The sequence below is a fragment of the Natrix helvetica genome (genome assembly GCF_964273705.1).
Source record: "Natrix helvetica genome assembly, chromosome: 5".
NCBI classification, from domain to species: Eukaryota; Metazoa; Chordata; class Lepidosauria; order Squamata; family Natricidae; genus Natrix; species Natrix helvetica.
This window is the reverse complement of record NC_138551.1, coordinates 127439954-127460958: the sequence shown is the minus strand read 5'-3', so window position 1 is coordinate 127460958 and position 21005 is coordinate 127439954. Positions and strand designations below refer to the sequence as shown.

The window sequence follows — 21005 nt, the reverse complement described above, 5'->3', positions numbered from 1 at the left end:
TGTGCAGAAGCCAGAGGAATCTGTGAGCCAGTTCCTCCAGTCGCTTCGCACAGCGGCAATAAGGTTTGGGGGCGGTCCTGAGCCATGTGCTGCCCAATGGCTCGGAGGCCCCCATTGCCTTTTATTCCCGGACACTGACTTCTGCGGAACGCAACTACAGCCAGATTGACAAGGAGGCTCTGGCTGCAGTGTCAGGGATTAAGAGGTTTCACGATTACCTCTATGGGCGGCATTTTACTGTGTTCACCGACCATAAGCCACTCCTTGGGCTTTTGGCTGGTAACAAGCCGACCCCTCCCATCCTGTCACCTCGCATGACTAGGTGGACAGAGTTCCTAGCTGCTTACAGCTACACTCTGCTCTACCGTCCGGGCAACCACATAGGGCATGCCGATGCCCTAAGCCGCTGCCCCCTTCCCGTTTCCGACCCTCCGACAGTGCCCTGCCTGTCGGTTTTGGCCATAGCGGATTTGGCTCTGCCCCTCTCCTCCGGAGATGTGGCCGCAAAATCTAGGGCTGACCCTGACCTGTCCCAGGTCATGCTTTGGGTCCAGAGGGGCTGGCCTGAAGGACCGGTGCCTGAGCACCTTCGCCCCTTCAAGGCCAGGCAGCTGGAGCTGTCACTCCACAGTGGGTGCCTCCTGTGGGGTGACAGGGTGGTCATTCCACCCAGCCTGCGCCACCGGGTGCTGTCTCGCCTTCATGAGGGCCACCCAGGCATAGTGCGCATGAAAGGCCTGGCGCGCAGCTATGTGTGGTGGCCCCGCATGGACGACGAGATAGCTGCTTGGGTGGCCAGCTGCTCCCCCTGCCAACTTTCCCGACCGGCGCCACCGGCGGCCGCACCGCGGGAATGGGAACTGCCCCGTGGGCCTTGGTCCCGCCTGCACATTGATTTTGCGGGGCCCTTCAGAGGCCAGGTCTTCATGATAGTGGTGGACGCTTATTCGCGCTGGGTGGAGCTCATTCTCATGAGATCCACCACAGCCGAGGCCACGATCAGAGAATTGACTAGGCTTTTTGCCACCCATGGCTTGCCGGATGTCATTGTCTCTGACAACGGGCCTCTATTCGCGTCCACCGCTTTTCAGTTGTTCCTGGCTTCTCAGGGCATCCGTCATGTCCCGGTCGCCCCATACCATCCAGCTAGTAATGGCCGGGCGGAACGGGCGGTCCGCTCGGCCAAGGAGGCGTTGGGCAGGATGGATGGGGCAGACTGGCAATCAAGGGTGGCTGCTTACCTTTTGGTACAGCATGCCACTCCTTGCCCCCTGTCCGGGAAGTCTCCAGCCGAGCTGCTGATGGGCCGGCGCCTGCGGACCACTTTGGATAGTTGCACCCGCTCTATTCAAAGGAACAGCCTGGCAACCTGGGGCCCCCTTCCCGTACCTTCGCAGTGGGTGATTTCGTGTGGGCTCAGGCTTTCTCAGGGGCTGTTAGGTGGGTGCCTGCCACCGTCACCTCCATAACCGGCCCCTGTTCTTACAGGGTCCAGCTACATGATGGGACCGAATGGCGGCGCCACCTGGATCAATTGAGGCGCCGCCTACCTTTCAACAGCGACAACAACTCTGCAGGGTCGGCCATCGTCATTGCTCCAACTGAGCCCACCGATGCATCGCTTCCTGGTGCCCTTCCACCAGTCCCAGTTGACCCAGTCCAGCTGCCCTGGACCGTTCCGGTCTCGGACGCCGCCTCCCGGCCGTCCATGGTTGGGGGTGTTCCGCCCGTTTGGTGAACTCCTCCCGGTTTTCCGTTGGCCTTCACCGAGTCAGGCCAGGCCTACCCTGTTGTTCCTTGCTCAAGCCCGCCTTCGGCCGCGCCCCCTCGGCCCTGCCTACCTGATTCTTGCAGTCCGCCTCCCAAGGTAGGCCCACAAGATGGCGCCCGGAGCTCCACTCCCTTGCGGGAGGAGCTACCACGGGCACCTCCTTCTCCTCCGGCGTCTCCTGTAGAACTGAGACATTCTGGGCGGGTCCGGCGCCGCCCAGCCTATTTGCGTGAGTACGTATGTGCGTCGTCCGCACATGCGCACTCACTGGGGGGGAAGAAGTGTTATATCCGAGCAGATGACGTCAGGGAATTCCCCCTGACAGCCGGCATCTGCGTTAGCAACAGCCAGGTCGTGTCTGATTGGCTAAGACGCAACCTGGCTAAAAGCGGGGAAAATCCGGTGTGCGGATTGGCTGGTTCGTCTGACAGCTTCACATAAATAGCTGTCAGACGAGCCCAGCTTGCTTCTCTCCTGTAAATACGTTTGACTGTGCCTGTTAAAATAAAGACTGTTAAATCGCCTCACGTCTCCGCTCGCCTTTTGTGCCAATCTAACAGGATCAATCTCACAACAGTCCCCCTATAGGGGTTTCCCATCTGCTGTCCCTGGTGGCAGATCTAAGACTGTGAATCTCACTGCTAACACCAGTTTCTGTGGAATCAAACGCAGGACCCAAAAACCCAATAATCCAAGCTCAGTGGATTTATTTATTCAGTCTCCACTGGAGGAATTTCCCTCCATAAAATAGTGAGAGGAAACCTTACAGACAAAAGCATGCACACAAATTGTACATTCCAGGAAAGGAGGAGAAAATGACAATCATACATGTGCATAGTTTATTTAATAGATGTAAGCATGAATATTCATAATTAGTGAGAGTTGAAGTTACCTTCCTACCATTGAATTGTTGCTACCCTCAAGAAAGAGTTATTGTGTAAATAAAAGCAGTTTGGGCAAAATGTACTGAGAAATGAGGGCATCAACGTTGCTCCTTACATTCCTTCAATATTTCTATCTTGCCAACATGCCCCCATTTCTCCCAAAAAATTGTCTCCTCATAATCTTCAACACACCCTTGATTTATTTCAAGAAAAAGAGTTGACCCACTCATGCATGCAGAACAGTTTGGGCCATTGTCTATGTTGAGACCAGTGGTTCCTAATGTGGAGCTCATGCTTCACAGGGGGGCAATTTGATTTTTAATGGGGGCAATTTGAAACTTGTTTAAACTAATTTAATGGCCTTTAAGGCTTCCTCCGTGTGAGCAGAGTTCACCCTTTGAATAAAGTAAGAATTATATGTCACAGGATTTTAAAGATGCTTAGGTGGGGCATGGCCAAAAAAAGATTAAGAATTAGTGGTTTAGACTGTGGAACATGATAAAATTTGAAATTCCTCAGTCTCACATTTACACATTTCTTTTGGCTGTGAGATGCTCCTTTGTGTTCAGGTCTGGCCTCAGGAGGATAATGTAGCACTTGGGGATGAAGATGCAGCCCAGCAGCCCAGCACTGGAGGCCAGGATGGAGAAGACCTGAACAGCCACCATGTATTTCCCTTTGGTGCTCAGGTAGGTGGGCACAAAAGTCACCCAGACACTGCAGAAGACCAGCATGCTGAAGGTGATCAGCTTGGCTTCGTTGAAGGCCCCAGGCAGATTCCTGGCCAGGAAAGCCACCGTGAAGCAGATGGCAGCCAAGAAGCCCATGTAGCTGAGGGTGACATAGAACATGACAACGGCCCCTTCATTGCATTGCAGGATGATCTCTCCATGCTGGGAGCTGAGGTCAGAGTCAGGGAAGGGGGGAGAAACTCCCAGCCAGATGGAGCAGATGATAATTTGGACAGCAGAAGAAGAAAGGATGATGGAGTTGGCCAAGCTCTTCCCCAACCATCTCTTCACCCGATTTCCTGGTTTTGTGGCCAGGAAAGCCAGCACCACCGTGATGGTTTTGGCCAAGAGAGAAGAAACAGCAACTGAGAAGATGATGCTGAAGACCGTTTGTCGGAGAAGGCAGGTGGCTTTCCTTGGTTGACCAATGAAGAGAGAAGAAGACAAGAAGCAAAGCAGGAGGGAGACCAGGAGGATGTAGGAGAGGTCCCGGTTGTTGGCTTTGACAAGGGGAGTTTCTCGGTATTTAATGAAGATGATTAAAACAAGGCATGAGGTTAGGAACAAGAATAGGGCAAAAGAAACCAGGATGATGCTCAGATGTTCTTCATAAGACAGGAAGGTTACAACTTTGGGGATACATTGGACTCTGGCCTCATTTGGATATTTATCATCTGGACAATTGGTGCATTTTTCTGCATCTGAGAAACCAAAAAATCATTTTTCTTTAAAATTCTGTCCTTTTATTTTTCGTTAAAACTAGCATAAGAAGGATGTAATCTTTTTAAAAAGTAGCTAGGTATATGAAGTTGAGGAAAGTCCTAGGTTGTTAATTATTTCTGGTGTAATGTGTAATGTAACTCATAGGAAGCTACATTATTAGAGGTTAATAATGAATCATATAATCTTTTTAGGCAAATATCTTGTGTCCTGCCACATGGCAGTTAATATAGTGGACTTAGAGGAAATCTACAGTATCTTGTAACATCTGGAAGTAAGCTGGAATTCAGGAGAAATTTCCTAACAGTGAGAACAATTAACCAGTGGAACAGCTGGCCTTCAGAAGCTGTGGGTGCTTCAACATTGGATGTTTTTAAGGAGAGACTGGACAGTCACTTGTCTGAAATGGTATCAGGTCTCCTGCTTGAGCAGGGGATATGACTAGAAAACCTCCAAGGCAGGGCCGGATTTAGATGAAAAGAGGCCCTAGGCTATTCCACTTATGGGGCCCTTTCACCTCCCATTTTTAAATTTGTAAATTACATGAGAGATAATAAAATACATCATTACTGTGATATATATCAATGTATTAAATGAAATATGTTGTAATTGGTACTAACCTTTATAAAAAATGTGGCACGGATAATAAATAAAAATAAAAGGCCCCTCTTGATCTTGAGGCCCTAGGCTGAATCCTATTTAGCCTATAGGAAAATCCGGCCCTGCTCCAAGGTCCCTTCCAGCTCTCTACTGATTGATTGATCTACATGACAGGCAGAATATTTGTGTAATGAGTCCCCCTCCCATAACTATCCACAGCACCACATTATGGACCAGTAACACCTTCTCAGTGATCCTCAAGGGGAGAATCCAATATACAGTGAATTGCAAAGTCTTTCAGAAGGTGGACCTAAAACAATTCATCAAGTTTCAAAGAATTCAGATCTTCCTAGTATGGTGAATTTAGCAGCACATATCCAGACTAAAAAGCAGGGTGTTGGAATGGAGGAAAGTTACGTACAGACATGAGCAGCACACTACCATGATCTCAGTAGCTGGTTACTTCAGATTCCTATGAGCTCAACTAATTAGCAGTGACAGACATCATCTAGATATGTAAGACTCTATCCTGGCTGGGATGTTCTTAGAGATTGACAAGGAGAATTCACCAATAAGATGCTGAGGCTATATGCTCTTTTCTTTGCTTGTGAAAACTGTATAAAAAGAATAAACTCTGCAAGAGGCAGACAGAGAACTTGGAATGAACCCTGTGATGTCTGGACTCTGAATCCATCAGCAGGGGAGATGTTTGTTGTTAGTAAAACTTGCTCAGTCTGCCACCCCCTCCTCCCATCTCCTCCCAGCCCCTCCTTCAAAGTCTTTTTGATTTACTTCCTTTTAGATAAGAAAATTGTGCAGGTTAAAAATTAAAAAAACTGGTGAACTTCAATCCATCTTTTAACTTGCACTTTCATGAAAATGTTCTGGATGGATCCAGTTCCACAAAGTCTCCGATTTTCCTCAGTGTGACCCACCTTCCTGAGTGGAGAAGGTCCCCTCTGGACAAGGAACGCAGTCATAGCAGCAAACTGGCTCTCCTTCTCGAGCCCTCTTGACAAATCCAGGATGACAATTTTCCGCACATTTGGACTTAGGCAGAGACTGAGCAGAAAAACAAGGAATGTCAAATAAAAGATGTTAGTAGTCAACATTCATGAAAATAGAGATAGACACTGACATTAGCCAAATAGCCTCTGGTCTTCATGTAAGTAAATATGAAATACCTGACTACTACTAAGAAGATGCAGGAGGTATAACTAACTACTGGCAGATTCTTCATTTAGTTCCTCCCTTTTGCTTTTGGCATTTAACATTACAATAAAGGACTTTTCTACTTAATAAAGTCAGCAGAGATGGAATTGAAAAAAGATTTACATATGATGATATATTCATATTAAAACTGAGAATAAAATTTATTGTAAAAGATTTAGGAAATTTCTATTCCATTAGATTTTTCAATAAAGAATAAAACTGTGATGAAGAAAGAAACCTCTGACCAGTAAGATCTTGAAAGATTTCCATAAAACATGGCAAAGCCCCTCCACTTACTGTAGGTCCCGTCTGTTGAAGAACTACAATCAGATAACACCAACTGGCATGGGATGCCAGCCACCCTGGAGACTATAAGCTTTGCCCACTTGCAATGGGACCTTTGGAAAACAGTGAAAAGACACCAAAATTTATCTCACCTTATTGAGCAACTTTAGCCCTGAAAGAGCATCTTCTTTGATAGAAAGTCTCTCTTTTTGAAAAAATGCCAAAATCTCTCTCCTGGGATCCTCCTTGGGGAGAACCAAGAAGCCCTGAATGCCCAGATCTGCTCTTATCTCACCATTTTGGTCCAAGTAGAGTATTTTTTCAGAAATATTGCAATATTCATTCTTCTTCAGAAAGGGATGAAACTAGAATGGGAACATCCAGGAATTTGAAAAGCAGAAAACTTTGTTTTTTATCCCACATTGAATCTTTCGTCTACAATTATCTAATCTCCAAATATGGTTAAATAGGATACAAATACTGCCAATATCTTCTTAAGTGAATGAAAAAGTTTGAGAAAAATTTGTCAATCATTTAGTGACAAAATATAAAGAAAATATAATCGACACAATTGGTCAATTTTAGGGAACATTCTAGAGCAAATGGCAAATAAAATGAACAGAGAAATAAAAGATGATCCATAAACTCTTTGAAAACAACAGATTTCCCAGAAAGCATGGGTTAATCAAGAAGAAAGTTGACAGGCTAATCTTCTCCCTGGTCATCCTGATGGGAAACATCTCTAAATGTGCTAATTCTACTTGATTGTAATACGACATTAAAAAAATGTTTTCCTTCCTTCCTTCCTTCCTTCCTTCCTTCCTTCCTTCCTTCCTTCCTTCCTTCCTTCCTTCCTTCCTTGGGGTCTGAGGGAGAGTCAGGGGTTCCCTTTCCTCCTTGACCCCCTCCTCAACATCTGTTCTAATGTCAATTATGGCTAAAAGGACTTTGGAAGCTGGGGCTACCCCCTTCCCCTCCCCATTGCAGAAACTCCTCTTGCTGCAGAATTGGGATCTTTCAGATCTTCTTCTCCTGCCCCCCTCCTCCCCCTTGCACAGTCTCAGTTCCTGCTTGGAGGGGGGGCGATTTCTGGTTTTGCAGGGCTGAGAGGAAAAGGGGAAGGGTGAACAGGCCCTCCAAGGCTGCCCACCCCTTTGCGTTTCTGCAACCAAATTCTACCTCCAAACAGAGGACCCCCCCCCCCGAATACTGCAGGGAAGGGCAGGCTGGGCCCATAACTGGGCAGCGTGTTGGGGGACAGGCTGCAGCAGCTCCGCAGTGACCGGAGGGAGGGAGGAAAGTTTGGCCAGGTCCAACGGGGGGGGGGGGTTGACCAGCTCAGCCAACAGATTTCAATCGTCCCTCCTGGCTCACCCAAGCCACTTCAATTTTCCCCCTTGCCAGAGGCGCCTCCGGCTAAAAGCCCCTCAGTGGACACCCCACGAACATGCCCCCCAACGCGGAGATCAGAATGATGCTTCTCCCAAAGAAGTTCTGGGGAACCGAACCGCCCCCCCCGCCCCTTCCAGAGCCCAGAAAATCCCAGGCAAAGCAGCCCCGCCTTGCTCTCAGGTGTGTGGGAGAGAATGGATGGGAGGAAAGAAAAACTTGGGGAAGAGGGAGGGAGATCCAGAGGAAATGGGGAGAGGCCCTTGACCCATTTTCGCCTCCTCCCAGGTGGCCCACAAGGTTGAAAGGCTTCTGATTCCTCACTCTCACTCTCTTTTTCTTTTTTCTTCCCCCCCCCCCTCTCTCCCGCTCTTTCTCTCTCTCTCTCTCTCTCTCACAAACACACACACTCACAACAATGTTTGAAAGGGCTGGAAGGGATCTTGGAGGTCAATTTATAGTCCAACCCCTGCTCTAGTAGGGTCAGAAGGGACCTTGGAAGCCATCTAGTCCAACCCCCTGCTCCAGCTGGAGACCTTATAACCTCTGGATTATTTTGGTGTCTCTAACAGAGAGGAAAATTGCCAGAAAAGGGAAGGAGTTTATTAGGACAAGGCTGCCATGCAGAGGAAGCCAGAGACAGTCCTTGACTTATGACAATTGAGCCCAACATTTTGGTTGCTAAGCAAGAGCGTTGTTAAGTGAGCTTTGCCACATTTTACTCAATCCATGACATCTCCTGGCTCAAACAGTCATGTGCAGGCTAGGGAAGAACATCTGAATGCCTGTGTAATGTTCTAATGTGCAGAAGTGATAGTTAAATGTGTCCCAGAAAGTGGACTCTGAGTGTGTTTTTCCGAACGCAATAAGTGAGGTTGAATGTGTATAATTTTAGAAAAGCTGTGTGTGTGTGTGTGTGTGTGTGTGTACATACTCATACAGTGTATAAAGTAGATAATGTACCTTTTTGTGTGCCTATACACACATTATAACTTGTATTATGTATGTAAACATATGGCATATATACATAGGATTAAATTGTGTATTTTGGATGTTCATTAGTAGTAAATAAATAGGGAAATTGTATTTTGTTGATGTAAGAAGAGGCCAGGCAAGGTACCCCTTGGCATGAGTGATGTCAAGTTGGCCATGCCCACCCAGTCACAAGACCACCAAGCCACACCCACCCAGTCACAAGACCACCAAGCCATGCCCACAGAACCAGTAGTAACAAGATTTGAATCCCACCACAGCCATCTTCCAATAACTGACTCCTGTTACACACAAGTGTAAGATCATCTCACTCTTATTCCAGAGTGTCAGACATGGAAAAAGTGAATTCAGTTACAAGAGAGGAGATTTTAAATGAATGAGAGAGAAAAAATATGATAAAAGGATGAGCTGTTTTAGAGCTGAGCCAGTAAAGCAGAGAAGTTCAGTCTCCTCTTTATGGATCGTCTGAGAGCAAAGACTGAGCAGCCATCAGTCAGAGAAGCTTCAACTGGGATTCCTGCAGAGAGGAGGCGTTGTCTCCTCCTAATTTATAAAGGTTGTCATGCCACAAAATGTACCGTATTTTTCAGAGAATAAGATGCACCGGAGTATAAGACACACCAAGGTTTTGAAGAGGCTTTTTTTTAAAAAAAAAAAAAGTGGGTAGGTAGATAGAGGGAGAGAAAGAGAGAAATAAAAAGAGATAGAGAGAGAAATACAGTAGGAAGGGAGGGAGAAAAAGATAGTAGATAGGTAGGTAGATGATTCCAGGTATATTTATCCATGTGCTGGAGAAGGAAATCGCTGACAATCTGCAGCACCAAAGACTTTGTTTCTGCTTGCACAGCACTTGATCAATGTAATTCTCATCAACCAGTTAAAGAGCTTTCCAAGAGGGGGAAAAAAGTTTTTATACTCTGCAAACCTCCCCAAAACAGCCCGTTTTTGTGAAAATGTCCCCCCCCCTTTTTTTAAAAAGTCATTAATAGCCTGGGGGGGGGCCTTCCAGAGTGCTCCTGAGGAGGGGGGATGAGCAAAAAATGGCCTGTTTTTCGCAAAAGCAAACCCGTGTTTTGTCAAAAAAATTGCATGCATAGCCTTATGGAGGCTTATAGAGTGCTGCTGGGGGTTGGGGGGACATAAATGGTCCATTTTTTGCTCATTACTGCCCTCCCCAGCCCCCAGGAGCTCCCTGAAAGCCTCCATAAGGGTATGGACGGCCATTTTGGTGAAGGGGTGGGGCTTCAGGAGGCAAAAAATGCTGTATTCGATGTATAAGACACACCCAGATTTTCAGACTCTTTTTTGAGGGAAAAAGGTGAGTCTTATATTCTGAAAAATACGGTAACTGTTGTCCTGTTGTTGCTCTAGCCCCACCTAGTGGCCGGGGGCAGATAAGCCTCACTATAAGGTCTGAAGCCAGACTCCATTTTCTGTCAGCCTTTGGAAAAGATGGAAGCAGCCGTTGTGACCGAGACCCCTGGTCATCCGGAGACGGCCTCCCTCCCTCACACGGAGCATCCCTGGGGAGGTTCCAGCTGCTTCTTTGCTGGCTGTTAGTTAATGCTGCCTATCTTGTCTTTCTATTTGATTTCCACTCTTTGCATCTCCTCAGTTTCACCTGCCCTCTTCTCCCAATAAAGCATCCAGATCCACGCCAGGCTCCCTTTCATTGGAGGAGAATAGGGGGGCTTAGCTGCCTGTCCAGCTGCACACAGACCCACCTGCAATGGGGACGGAAGAAAGGTGGGATTCCACCAGGCTAATCACAAACCCACAAATACGGGAATTTATTTTAAAAAGAATACAGCATTTTCCAATTAGCAGTGCTAAATATAAAAATGCCATGGTATCTACTCTTTGGAACCATTAATTCCCTGAATAATTGAATTGGCCACATCTGTTGAGATGGTTCCCCTCCTTCTCCTCTGGATTCCTTCTCCAAAGGATCTAAGATTAATGGTTCCATATCAGGACCCCCATACCTGCCATGGCTGCAGCCTTGGAGACCCCAACATCTTTTCTCCCTCTTTCCTTCTCCTCCTCGATCTGGAGGAATATGCAGCATTCATGGCCTGGGCCAGAGTCTTTGTGAGACTGTAATATTGGTAGTGATTTCGGATCCTCCCTCTGTCCCTTTTCCACTGGGTCTCCTGTGGGGCTTTCTGGGTGCATCTTCTGCGGCCTTTGACAGAAAAGACATTCTTTGAAAGAGAACAATGAAAATAATGATCTTGAAACTTTTCTTCCACAAAGAAAAAGGTTTTAAAGGCAGAATCGTTTGGCCTTTCTATTGCCAGATAACCAAAGTTCCAAATACTATGGATGTATTTGAGAAGTCTGCGCTTGTTTATTTGAAATGCTGCAAAATTTGTGAGGATCCAGACTTTCCCTTCAATGGGTCCTGGCAGACGCATAAGTGTTAAATGGAAAGGAAGGATTCTGTCCCAAATGAAATCATATTCCATGAAGTGAATAAAGACGTTGACTTGTCTCCACTTAGAGAGGGAATCCCTGAGGTATGCAGTATATCCAGTTGTTGAGAACAGTTGTGATATAACCACACAAATTCCATTCCTGACAAGCACAGGAGGGAAAATCCTCATGAAATTCTCTCCCTTTTCTGTGTCTGAAGCAAAGAGGCCAATCAGGGTCCATCTGAAGTGGAGGAGCAGCTGGACAATTGCTGGGTACTGGATTCCTTCTTTGGGGAGAAAGTGGTGGAAAAAGGGGAATCTACTTTTATCACTCAGAGCCTCTGAAGCTATTCCGTAATTGATCTGAAAAAGGAATTGAAAGGATTAGAGCCGTGATGGGGAACCTGTGGCATGCAGAGCCTTCTCTCCTGGCACACCAGCCACCCCAGCCCAGCTCCACTAGCATCCACATGCAGGCGCACCTCCTGCCGGCCAGCTGGTTTTCGGGCTTTTGTGGAGGGCCAGGGCGGGGGACGCATGAGTATGCAGGGGGGGGGGCTCACATTGCGCACAAAATTCTGGCGGGCTGGAAGTGAGTCTGAATGGCTGCCCCCCCCCCCCCCTTCAGCCTTCAAACAGTTGCAGGGTTTGCTTCCAGGTTGTTGCAGGAGGCTTTCCAGGACCAAAATGGGGCATGGAAAGCGCAGGGTTTTCCCCCCCGTTATTCCCGAATTGTGAGCTCTTAGGAAAGAATCCCCTCCTTGTGGGTTGCTAACAGTGGTGGGTTTCAAAATTGCCAAGGGTCAGGGCGAGGGATGCATGAGTATGCAGTGTGTGTGTGTGTGTGTGTGTGTGTGTGTGTGTGTGTATGTGTGTGTGTGTGTGTGTGTGTGCTCACATTGTGCAGGAAACTCCGGTGGGCTGGAAGTGAATGGTCTGGGCCTCCAGTGCTTTCTCGCTCAGTTGGAGGCTTCCTTCAGCCTTCAAACAGTTGCAGGGGTTTTATTTTTTATTTTTTGCTTCCAGGTTGGTGCAGGAGGCTTTCCAGGGCCAAAATCGGGTGCAGAAAGCACAGGGTTGTTTTTCCCCATTTTGGCCCTGGAAAGCCTCCTGCACCAACCTGGAAGCAAAAAACCCCAAACAAGCCCTGCAACTGTCTGAAGGCTGAAGGAAGCCTCCAACTGACCCAGGAAGCACTGGAGAGCCAGGCCATTCACACTCACTTCCAGCCCACCAGAGTTTTCTGCCCCAGGGCAGAAATGAAAACCTGTCCTGTGGAGCCCACTGCCACTTGGGTGGAGGAGGATGACGACACGAAGAAGAAGAGGAGGAGGAGAATGGCGAGGATTTGCAGGAGCCCGCAGGGAGCAGGTCAGGTGGGGCTGGCTGGCTTGCTGGGGAGGGGGCAATCATGGTGCTTAGGTGGCAGCAGCCTGCATGCCCCAACTGTGCTGGGGAGGAAATAAGAGGCCCTGCTTGAATGGGGATGGAAGTACACACACACACCCTGCCTCCCTGCTCAGGTGTCGGCCACACCAGTTTGGGTGCCCTGGCTGAAGCACGCTTTCCCTGACACACAAACACACACAAACACACACTTAGATTACTCTCTTACCCTCCCTGTCTCTGTCTGGCCCTATTTGCATGCTCAGGTGTCGGCCACACCATTGGCAGCAGTTTGGGTGCCTTGGCTGAAGTATGCTTTCTCTGCCAAACACACTTGGATTGCCTGTCTCTGTCTGGCCCCATTTGCTGCTCCTTGAGACAAAGAAGCCTCATTAAGTAGCTAAGTGGAAAGTAGTTGGGGGGAGGGGAGGAGCAGGAGACCTGCAGGTAACCACTTTTCCCACCCACCCACCCCCGAGAATGAAAGTTTCTGGGTCCCTGTCTCTGCAAAGGATGCCTGAATCTGCACAATATTATAGCACCCACGAGCATCTTTTCTGGGCACAAAAAGCATTTCCCAGCCAACTCTCCTCTCCCTTCTTCAAAGGCAAAGAAGCAGAGAAACAAGAGAGGAGACAGAGGTTTACGAAGTCAGGGAGTCCTTGTTGCAGGAAGGGAGGGAGAAGCAGGAGGTATCTTAGTGGGTTGGGGAGGCCTTAACTTAGCTCTGCTCTTAAATGCTAAAGCTGTTGCACATAAAAAACAAAATTGAAGTTTTGTCTGTTCTAACAGCCACAATTTTCAGAGTCTGTCAGTTTCCATAGATTAAATTTTATGCCAATATCCATATTTTCTGATTTTAGACAAAGCAGAAATTGTGTAAATTCCCAAATCAGCCCTGAGGGCTACAACTGGAGTCCTTTTGATCGCCCCAAGATACTCCTCAGAGCAGTGACGTGCAGTGAGGTTTACGGCTGGTGAGGCTGGTGACGTCATCAGGAAGGCGGGGAATGGGACCACGTGTGCTGGAGGATGAGGCTGCCTCAGCCTCCAGCACACGTGATCCCATTCCCCGCCTTCCTGACCGTGCTCCACCGGCTCGCGCTCCGCAGTCCTCGAAAGCGACTGGGGAACGACGAGAACCTTCCTGCCTCTGCTGGACGGAAGGTTCTCGTTGTTCCCCAGTCGCTTTCGTGGCTTCGTCATCCAGGAGCGCTGACATTTCTGCCTCCGCAGCTCACGGGCGCTGACGGACGGAGGTAGCCAGAGTGGCGCCGAGGCAGTCTGGCGGGCGAGCGACCGAGGACCTCCATCGCTCGCTCGCTCTTTCGTCCGCCCAGACCGCCTCGGAGTCGCGCTGGCTACATCCGTCCAGTCGCGCCCGGGAGCTTCGGAGGCAGAAATGTTGTCGGTGCTCCTGGATGACGAAGCCACGAAAGCGACTGGGGAACGCCGAGAACCTTCCCCCAGTCGCTTTCGTGGCTTCGTCGTCCGGGAGCGCCGACAACATTTCTGCCTCCGCAGCTCCCGGGCGTGGCCAGGCGGATGTATATAATATTATGATATTATATATATATATATATATAGTATATAATATTATATACTATTATTTCATGAAGAGAGGTGAGGCTCTGCCTCCCTTGCCTCCCCTGACTGCACGTTCCTGCCTCAGAGGCTGTGATTGGGTTGGTTCTGCTGGTGGTTTCTCTCTGAAGCCCCAAACATCAGATTGATATAAGAACATGGGGGAGACCTTGGCCGCATATATTTCAATAATTGGGGCTGAGGAAGCTGGAGAGCTATGAGGTTTTCTTTTAAGCACCACTTTCACTCATGTCTTCGATCTAACTGAGCTCCTTTGATGATGAGGGAGCCAAGATTCAGTCTCAGAAAAAACAACCCCAGGTAAGGAAAAGTGTCACTTGCTCTATTGACCCAAAGACCATAACTTTTGAACTTGACTCATTAATTATCTGATAATTTTAATGAGAAAAGAACCCAAGTCTTCCTCACGGGGTATATAATCCAATGTGGAAGTATGATAATATCACAGTGTAATCGGCATGTTCCAGTAGGTATTTAGCATGCTAAACATATGTACCTATAACAGCACTTATAACAAAATAAAAGGGTTGGAAAGGATCTTTGAGGTCTTCTAGTCCAACCTTCTGCTCAAGAAGGAGACCCTATACCAGGGGTCCTCAAACTATGGCCCACAGGCCAGATATAGCCCACTGAAGCCATTAATCCGGCCCGCATGGGACCACGAGGCTGCCCCGCCAGAATCACCCCACCACCCTCCAGCCCCCACCCACCAGCTGAGCGCAGGCCTTACCTTCGCAAGCCCTACGGAGTGAAGCTGCAAAGTAAGACCAAAGTTTTTGGCCGGCACAGTACTTCTGGGGACTGGGGAAGCCAAAAACGGGATGCACAGAGGCCCCAGGAGAGAAAATGGCGCCCTCTGCCTCAGCTTCTTAGCTCCGGCAGAGTGGAATGCAGAGCCATGTCACCTGGCACGTGCGTCCTTGCCCGTTGCTCATCCAGATTTCTGGTGCGCATGTGTGTGCAACAATCAGCTGGCCTCTGTGTGTACAGTAGTGCCAGGAACTGGAAGAGCTGGTCTTCCTGATTCTGCGAGTGCATGTGCACCAGCCAGCTGATTGTTATGTGGGTGCATGCCAGAAATCAGAAGAGGAGCTGCCTGGTGCACATGTACGCACTGGCATGCACACTTGGCAACTCCTCTTCCAGATTGCGTCCCTGACAAGAGCACTTGGTGCTGAAAAGGTTCTCCATCCATGCACTATTCCAAGGGTGGTTTTATCAAGGCATTATAAAGCGGTAACAATACTTCATGTGATTTGGATTCTCTCCTTCTGTTGATGCAGCCTAGGATTACAATGGCTTTTTTTGGCTGCTGCCACACTTTGCTGGATCACATTTGAGAGATTGTCCTCTAAGATTCCAAGATCCCTCTCACAGTTCCTGCTATTGAGCCAGGTTTCACCTAATCTATACCTGTACATTTGATTTACTTTTCTCTACATTGAATTTCCTTTTGTTAGATAGGCCCAGGGTTCAAGTCTATCTAGATCCATCTGGATCTTGAGCCTATCTTCTGGGCTGTTGGCTATTCCTGCCAGTTTAGTGTCATCTGTAAATTTGATAATTTCCCCATCTATCCCTCATCCAAATCATTGGTGAAGATGTTGAAGAGGACTGGGCCTAAAATGGAACCTTGGGGTCCCCCACTGCTTGTTTCCCTCCATGCAGATGTAGTTCCATTGAGGACCACAGGCTGAGTCCATCTGGGGGTGATGTTGTCTATCCCATATATTTTAGCTTTCGAAGAAGTAGATGGCCGTTTACTTTGTCAAAGCCTTTCCAAAATCCAAGTACTGTATACTATGTGCACTGCATTTCGCTGGTCCACTAATTTAGTAATTTTTGTCAAAGAATGAAATAACATTTATTTATGATCTGTGTTTGGATCCTTCATTCGTTGAAGTAAATTGTCAATATCTAGACTGAATAACAAGGGTTCAAATATGCTTCCTTCCCTTCCTCCTTGGTAAGTATCAATCCTTCTTCTCATTGCTCCATTGAGCCCAAACCTCCCTCTCAATCAAGGATCTGGAGAAAGAGCCTGGATCAGGGCCAACAGGTGGAGCTCCATTTTGAGGGCAATCAATTACATAATATTTCTCTGTTAATTATGACAAATGCACTAACATCTAGAAAGTGAGCAAGATGTGTTTTACTTTGCTGATATAGATGAAATATTTCAAGACAAATTTGTTACCAATATTAGATTATTGACATGCAATATATATTATAAAATCTATATAGCTGTTCACTACCTAAAACCTTCTGTTTCTTCTGCAAGGAAAGCATTTTTCTCAAGTTTAACTAAGAGGATCCAGGCATACATTTCAGCCACAATATCTGCTAGTCTATTTGGCCTATAATTGCTAGACTCCTTTTTATTCCACTTTTTAGATAGTTAAAATGCTACTATTGCCAACTTCAATCCGACTGGATAGGGTAGACATTTTTTATATGTAAAAATGAAGACGCCAATAGAGATATCTGGGATATTGTTTTATCAGTTAGTTGGTAGAATGTCTTCTCCAGGGAATGTACTGCTTGCATTTCAGGCCTTTTATGATTAATCTCAACATGAATGTAATGGGGTAAAATATTGTCATTTTTGCTAATATGGAGAAAAGCAGCTCTTGAATTCCATGGAGAAGACATGATTGCATCTATTGCTCACCCACCACCCCTCACCACACCCTTTACAAGATGGAGAAACAAACACACAGACCTGTGAGACTTTGTAGGTGCCTCCTAATGTTGACGCCTGGATGGAGATCTCCCTGTTAGCTCCATCAAGAAGAGCCAGAAGGTTCTCCTTCCTTCCACAGCCGTAGTTGGGGACATTGGCTTCTCCAGTGGAGAGAATGTCCAGCAAGGCATCTGAAGTGCGGAAAGTGCTCCAATAGTTTACATGGATGTTGTAGCCCAGTGTGAGATTGTGCAGGAGCTGGGAATTCTTGTTGACCACTTGAGTGTTGAAAATATATGTTAGGCCATATGCAAGATCATAAACGTCCCTATTGTTAAAAAAAAGTTATTATAATCAACAGCACCAACAAATACTTTAAAAAAAATATATAATCCCCCAGAAGCCTACTGAGCCTTAAGCCAACATTGATTCAAAACCAATGATCAGTTACACAAATATGGAAATTGGCTGAGGTACAGCAACTACAACTGATTCCACCACTACTTTAAATAAAATTCATTATCCAAGTGACAAATTAAGGATTAAGTTGAGAGAGGAAAATAATCTGCAGCCCTTTCAGCTTTTTTTCAGACCCCTTTTTGAGTCTCTTTCACAAAATCAGATAAAAGAGAGAAGCCATGGAAATCAAAATCATTCAGGAAATTAGACATATCCCCCAATATAGGAATAAATGAAAAATAAAAACAGAAAAGAAGGAGCGTGTTAGAATGGAGGGAGTGCAACTCCATCACCCTGAATGACTTACAGATCACGAAAAACAAACTGAAGAGAAGGAGCCACGTTGAAAAGCAAGTTTGTATGCAATATTTCCTTTCCACTGATGACTATCCCAATGAGATGGTCTCCTGGGCTGTAAAAGCTCTGTGGTCGTTTTCCATCCTGGTGCTCCAAACTCTGCGGGCATTTCATTCTCAGCTTCCCAGAGACTGGATGGGACACCAGCAGAAGCAGAAGCAGGAGGTCCATCATTCATGGGGTGAATCAATGAATCCCTTTTGTGTTTCTAAAGAAGAATTAGAAGAATTCAAAGGACTCTCACAAGGTGGAATATGATCCAGTGTCTTTCCTGATTGAAACACAGAGAAACACTCAGCTTCACTTGGAATGGAGAGAGATGTACATTCAAGAGCACAGACCCTGCCTGTCCCAAAACTCCATATTTCTCTGCACAAAGTCTCCCCTGGAGGATTCGGCCAAAGAGCAGAGCTGAAACTTTTATCATAATTCTCCCTCTCAGGAGGGATCCCTGGATAATTCAACCAGTTCTTGGAGTCAAAGGTTGTTGGGAAATTCTCGGGAGGGAAATGAAAGGGAAATAATCCCCATGTGATTCATAATAACAGGGGCACAGATGGAATTAAATCCATCATCTAGAATTGAGAGGTTTGGGGTCTCCATGCTTGAAAGTGGCCCCAGAGGGAATACACGGCACCTGTGGCTGAAGACAAAAAGAAATGTGACATTTGTTGGCATTGTGGTTAAGGAGAAAATCCCAGAGGCCAGTTAATGCCAGACCAGAGCATGAAAATAGACCTAAAATAGCTGCCTGCTGAGTTGGAGCCAAAATTTACTTTATTTTGAAAGCTAATGCTCAAAGGCACCACACAAAAGGGCTGATGAAATAGTGTGGCCAGACTCCAAGAACAAAATAAACTTTAGTGAAAAAGTGGATACCAGAAGTTTGCAGACTTAAAAGAAAATCACACACACAAACAAAAGTTAGCAAAAAAACAAGTGAAAGAGATGGAGAAATCAAGTCTGCCCCTCACCCCACATGAGGAGGGGAGGGGGTAAAGGGGAGCTTAGGACTCTAGTGTTACCAATGAAAAAGCTGATCTACAAAATCCAACTTCCATCCCAGGAATGCAGAAGCTCATATCCCATGTTCCCCTGCCACCCTTTCCCATGCAGAGGCCAGGCAAGGGAGCTCTTGCAGGGATGCCAGACTCTGCCCGGCTGAGTGAGGAAAAAAACAAGTGAAAAGAGATGGTGAAATCAAGTCTGCTCTCAAGGAAGGAAGGAAGGAAGGAAGGAAGGAAGGAAGGAAGGAAGGAAGGAAGGAAGGAAGGAAGGAAGGAAGGAAGGAAGGAAGGAAGGACGGAAGGAAGGAAGGAAGGAAGGAAGGAAGGAAGGAAGGAAGGAGAGGGAGGAGAGGGAGGGAGGGAAGGGAAGCTCAGGACCCTCGTGTTGCAGATGAAAAAGCTGACCTACAAAATCCAATTTCCATCTTCAGACACTGGGAATGCAGAAGCCCATATCCCATGTTCCCCTGCCACCCTTTTCCATGCAGAGGCCAGGCAAGGGAGCTCTTGCTGGGATGCCAGACTCTGCCCGGCTGAGTGGGGAGCCCCACTTAGGAGGAAGAAGCTGGGCAGCCTCATGTTGGGGAAGGGAAGCAGATCTGCAAAATCCCCCTCCAGGTTCCATCTTCTGAGTCTTGGGAAGGGGGAGACCATATCCCATGTTGCACAGCCACCTCTTTCTATATATGGGACACCCAGGGGAAAGCAAAGCCCAGACCCACGGAGAAAGCCCAGGATGGCCAGGAAGGAGAAGGGGATGTGGGGCATTCCTGGGATGAGCCCAACCTGGTTTATGGATCCCAGGGTTGAATGTTGGGGGTTTCTCCAGCCTCACTTGGGCTCCGTGTCTTTCCAGGAGAAGCTCCTGTCGGGGAGAAGCCATGCAGGGCTGGGTCTTCCAAGGGGGATTCAGGGTTGTCTGGGAGGAAAAGGCAGCCAGCCTCACTCTGGAGGGGACCCTCTGTGACTCTGAGGAAGATGGGGGTCCCTGTGGCCCCTGCAGAGCCCCCACATCCCCCAGCTGAGGAGACCCTCTTCATTGCAGCCTTTTCTGGGGAGGGAGCTTAAGCCCCTCCCTCCCTCTGCAATTCTGGGAGGTTTTGCCTTTTTCTCATCATCCCCAAAGCTTTGAATGTTGCTCTTTATTTGACCCCCCCCCCACCTTTGGCTTGGCTTCTTCAGCCTCTTCTCCATCAGGCTGAGGGCAGGGAAGCTCCCAGGCAACCCCTCTTAATCCTCTCTCCCCCATTTGATTGGCTACAGGGTTGTCATGATGAAGGGGACGGGCCAGGAATAGAGGCAACCACTAAAGAGAGGGAGGGCGGGATTTTTATCTTCCTTGACAACCGGAAGATTTGAATGCGAAATCTGCTTTCTTTTAGGAAACCCTGCTCAGATGAAGCTCAGAATTAGAGGGAGGGAAGGGTCAGAGGAAATGAAGGGATATTTTAAAATATATTTTAAAAAACCAAGGAAAATGTAGTCTTTGACAGAAGAAAAATAAAGAGTAAACAATGAAAAAATGATCAAACTCGGTAGAAAAAGTTGTTTAGCTCCCTAGAGTGTGATCCATGAGATATACAGCAATTAAAAGCATAGAATGATAAAATTCAGCCTTAAGCAAATCTATTGGAGACGCAGGGCAGAAAGATGGGAAGATGAAGGGAAATTGGACGTTAAAGAAAACAGTGTCGTCAAACAGCTTATAGAAAATAGCTAAACTAGCTATATTGTTAACATTTCTTTCTGCTCTGGTTGAAAGAATTTAGAATTTTTCTTTAATTTTAAAAAATGTGTAAGCTTTCCTATTTGTGAAATAAAAATCTCACCCCAGCCATTGAAGGGAGAGATAAATTCCCAGATCAAAATCAAGCTTCTAGTGCTTTGTGAGTCTGGAGTCTGGTATGTCATTAATGTGGGATGGGTGGCTCTATAAATCATTTAAAATAAAGAGATTTCTGGGACTGGAGCCGAAGGTCCAGAATCTCCAATTTCCTCTTCAGTCCAGACTGACCTCACATTGCTCTGAACCGATTCAGTTGTGTCATATGAATGGGCCTCCTTCTCCTTTTCTTATCCTGGTTTATGAAGGATGGTTAGAAGGAGCCATTTGTCTGTTCCAGAGCAAAATCGAGAGCAAGGCCATTTTTGCGTGTGCCGGGGCACAGCTGAAATGCTTGTATTGACACGCTCATATAATGTGTGTCCCAGGGGTGAGCTGCCCATTCTCAGAGTGGCTGGCATGGCAAGTTGGGTCAACTGTAAAACCCTCATTTATCCACAAAGAAAGAGTGGAAGTTCTTCCCAATCGCTTCTTCTTCGCAGGCCCTTTATGGGTTTTATCCATTTCACACCCCCGTTTTCAGTTGAGGCAACCCCCCCCCCCCGCACAGCCTCCCAAAGAAAGGCCTGGGCTGCAGCCATCTCCCCTCTTTTGGTAACAATGACTATACGAGGCCCATTGTTTAAACTATGACATGAATTCCAGAGGCTTTGCTTTCAAATA

The 21005-nt window shown here is 47.1% G+C and overlaps 1 protein-coding gene across 1 annotated transcript; it reads right to left on the bottom strand.

The window, feature by feature from the left end:
• Window positions 1-3182: 3182 nt before the first annotated feature.
• On the bottom strand, window positions 3183-17663 carry LOC309392707 (vomeronasal type-2 receptor 26-like; the record flags this gene model as incomplete). The annotated part of the gene is made up of 6 exons (XM_081954135.1): window positions 3183-4087; window positions 5642-5768; window positions 6356-6568; window positions 10571-11365; window positions 16716-17004; window positions 17443-17663. The coding sequence occupies 6 exons, from the start codon at window positions 17661-17663 to the stop codon at window positions 3183-3185; spliced, it is 2550 nt and encodes an 849-aa protein (XP_081810261.1).
• Between the last annotated feature and the right edge of the window lie 3342 nt (window positions 17664-21005).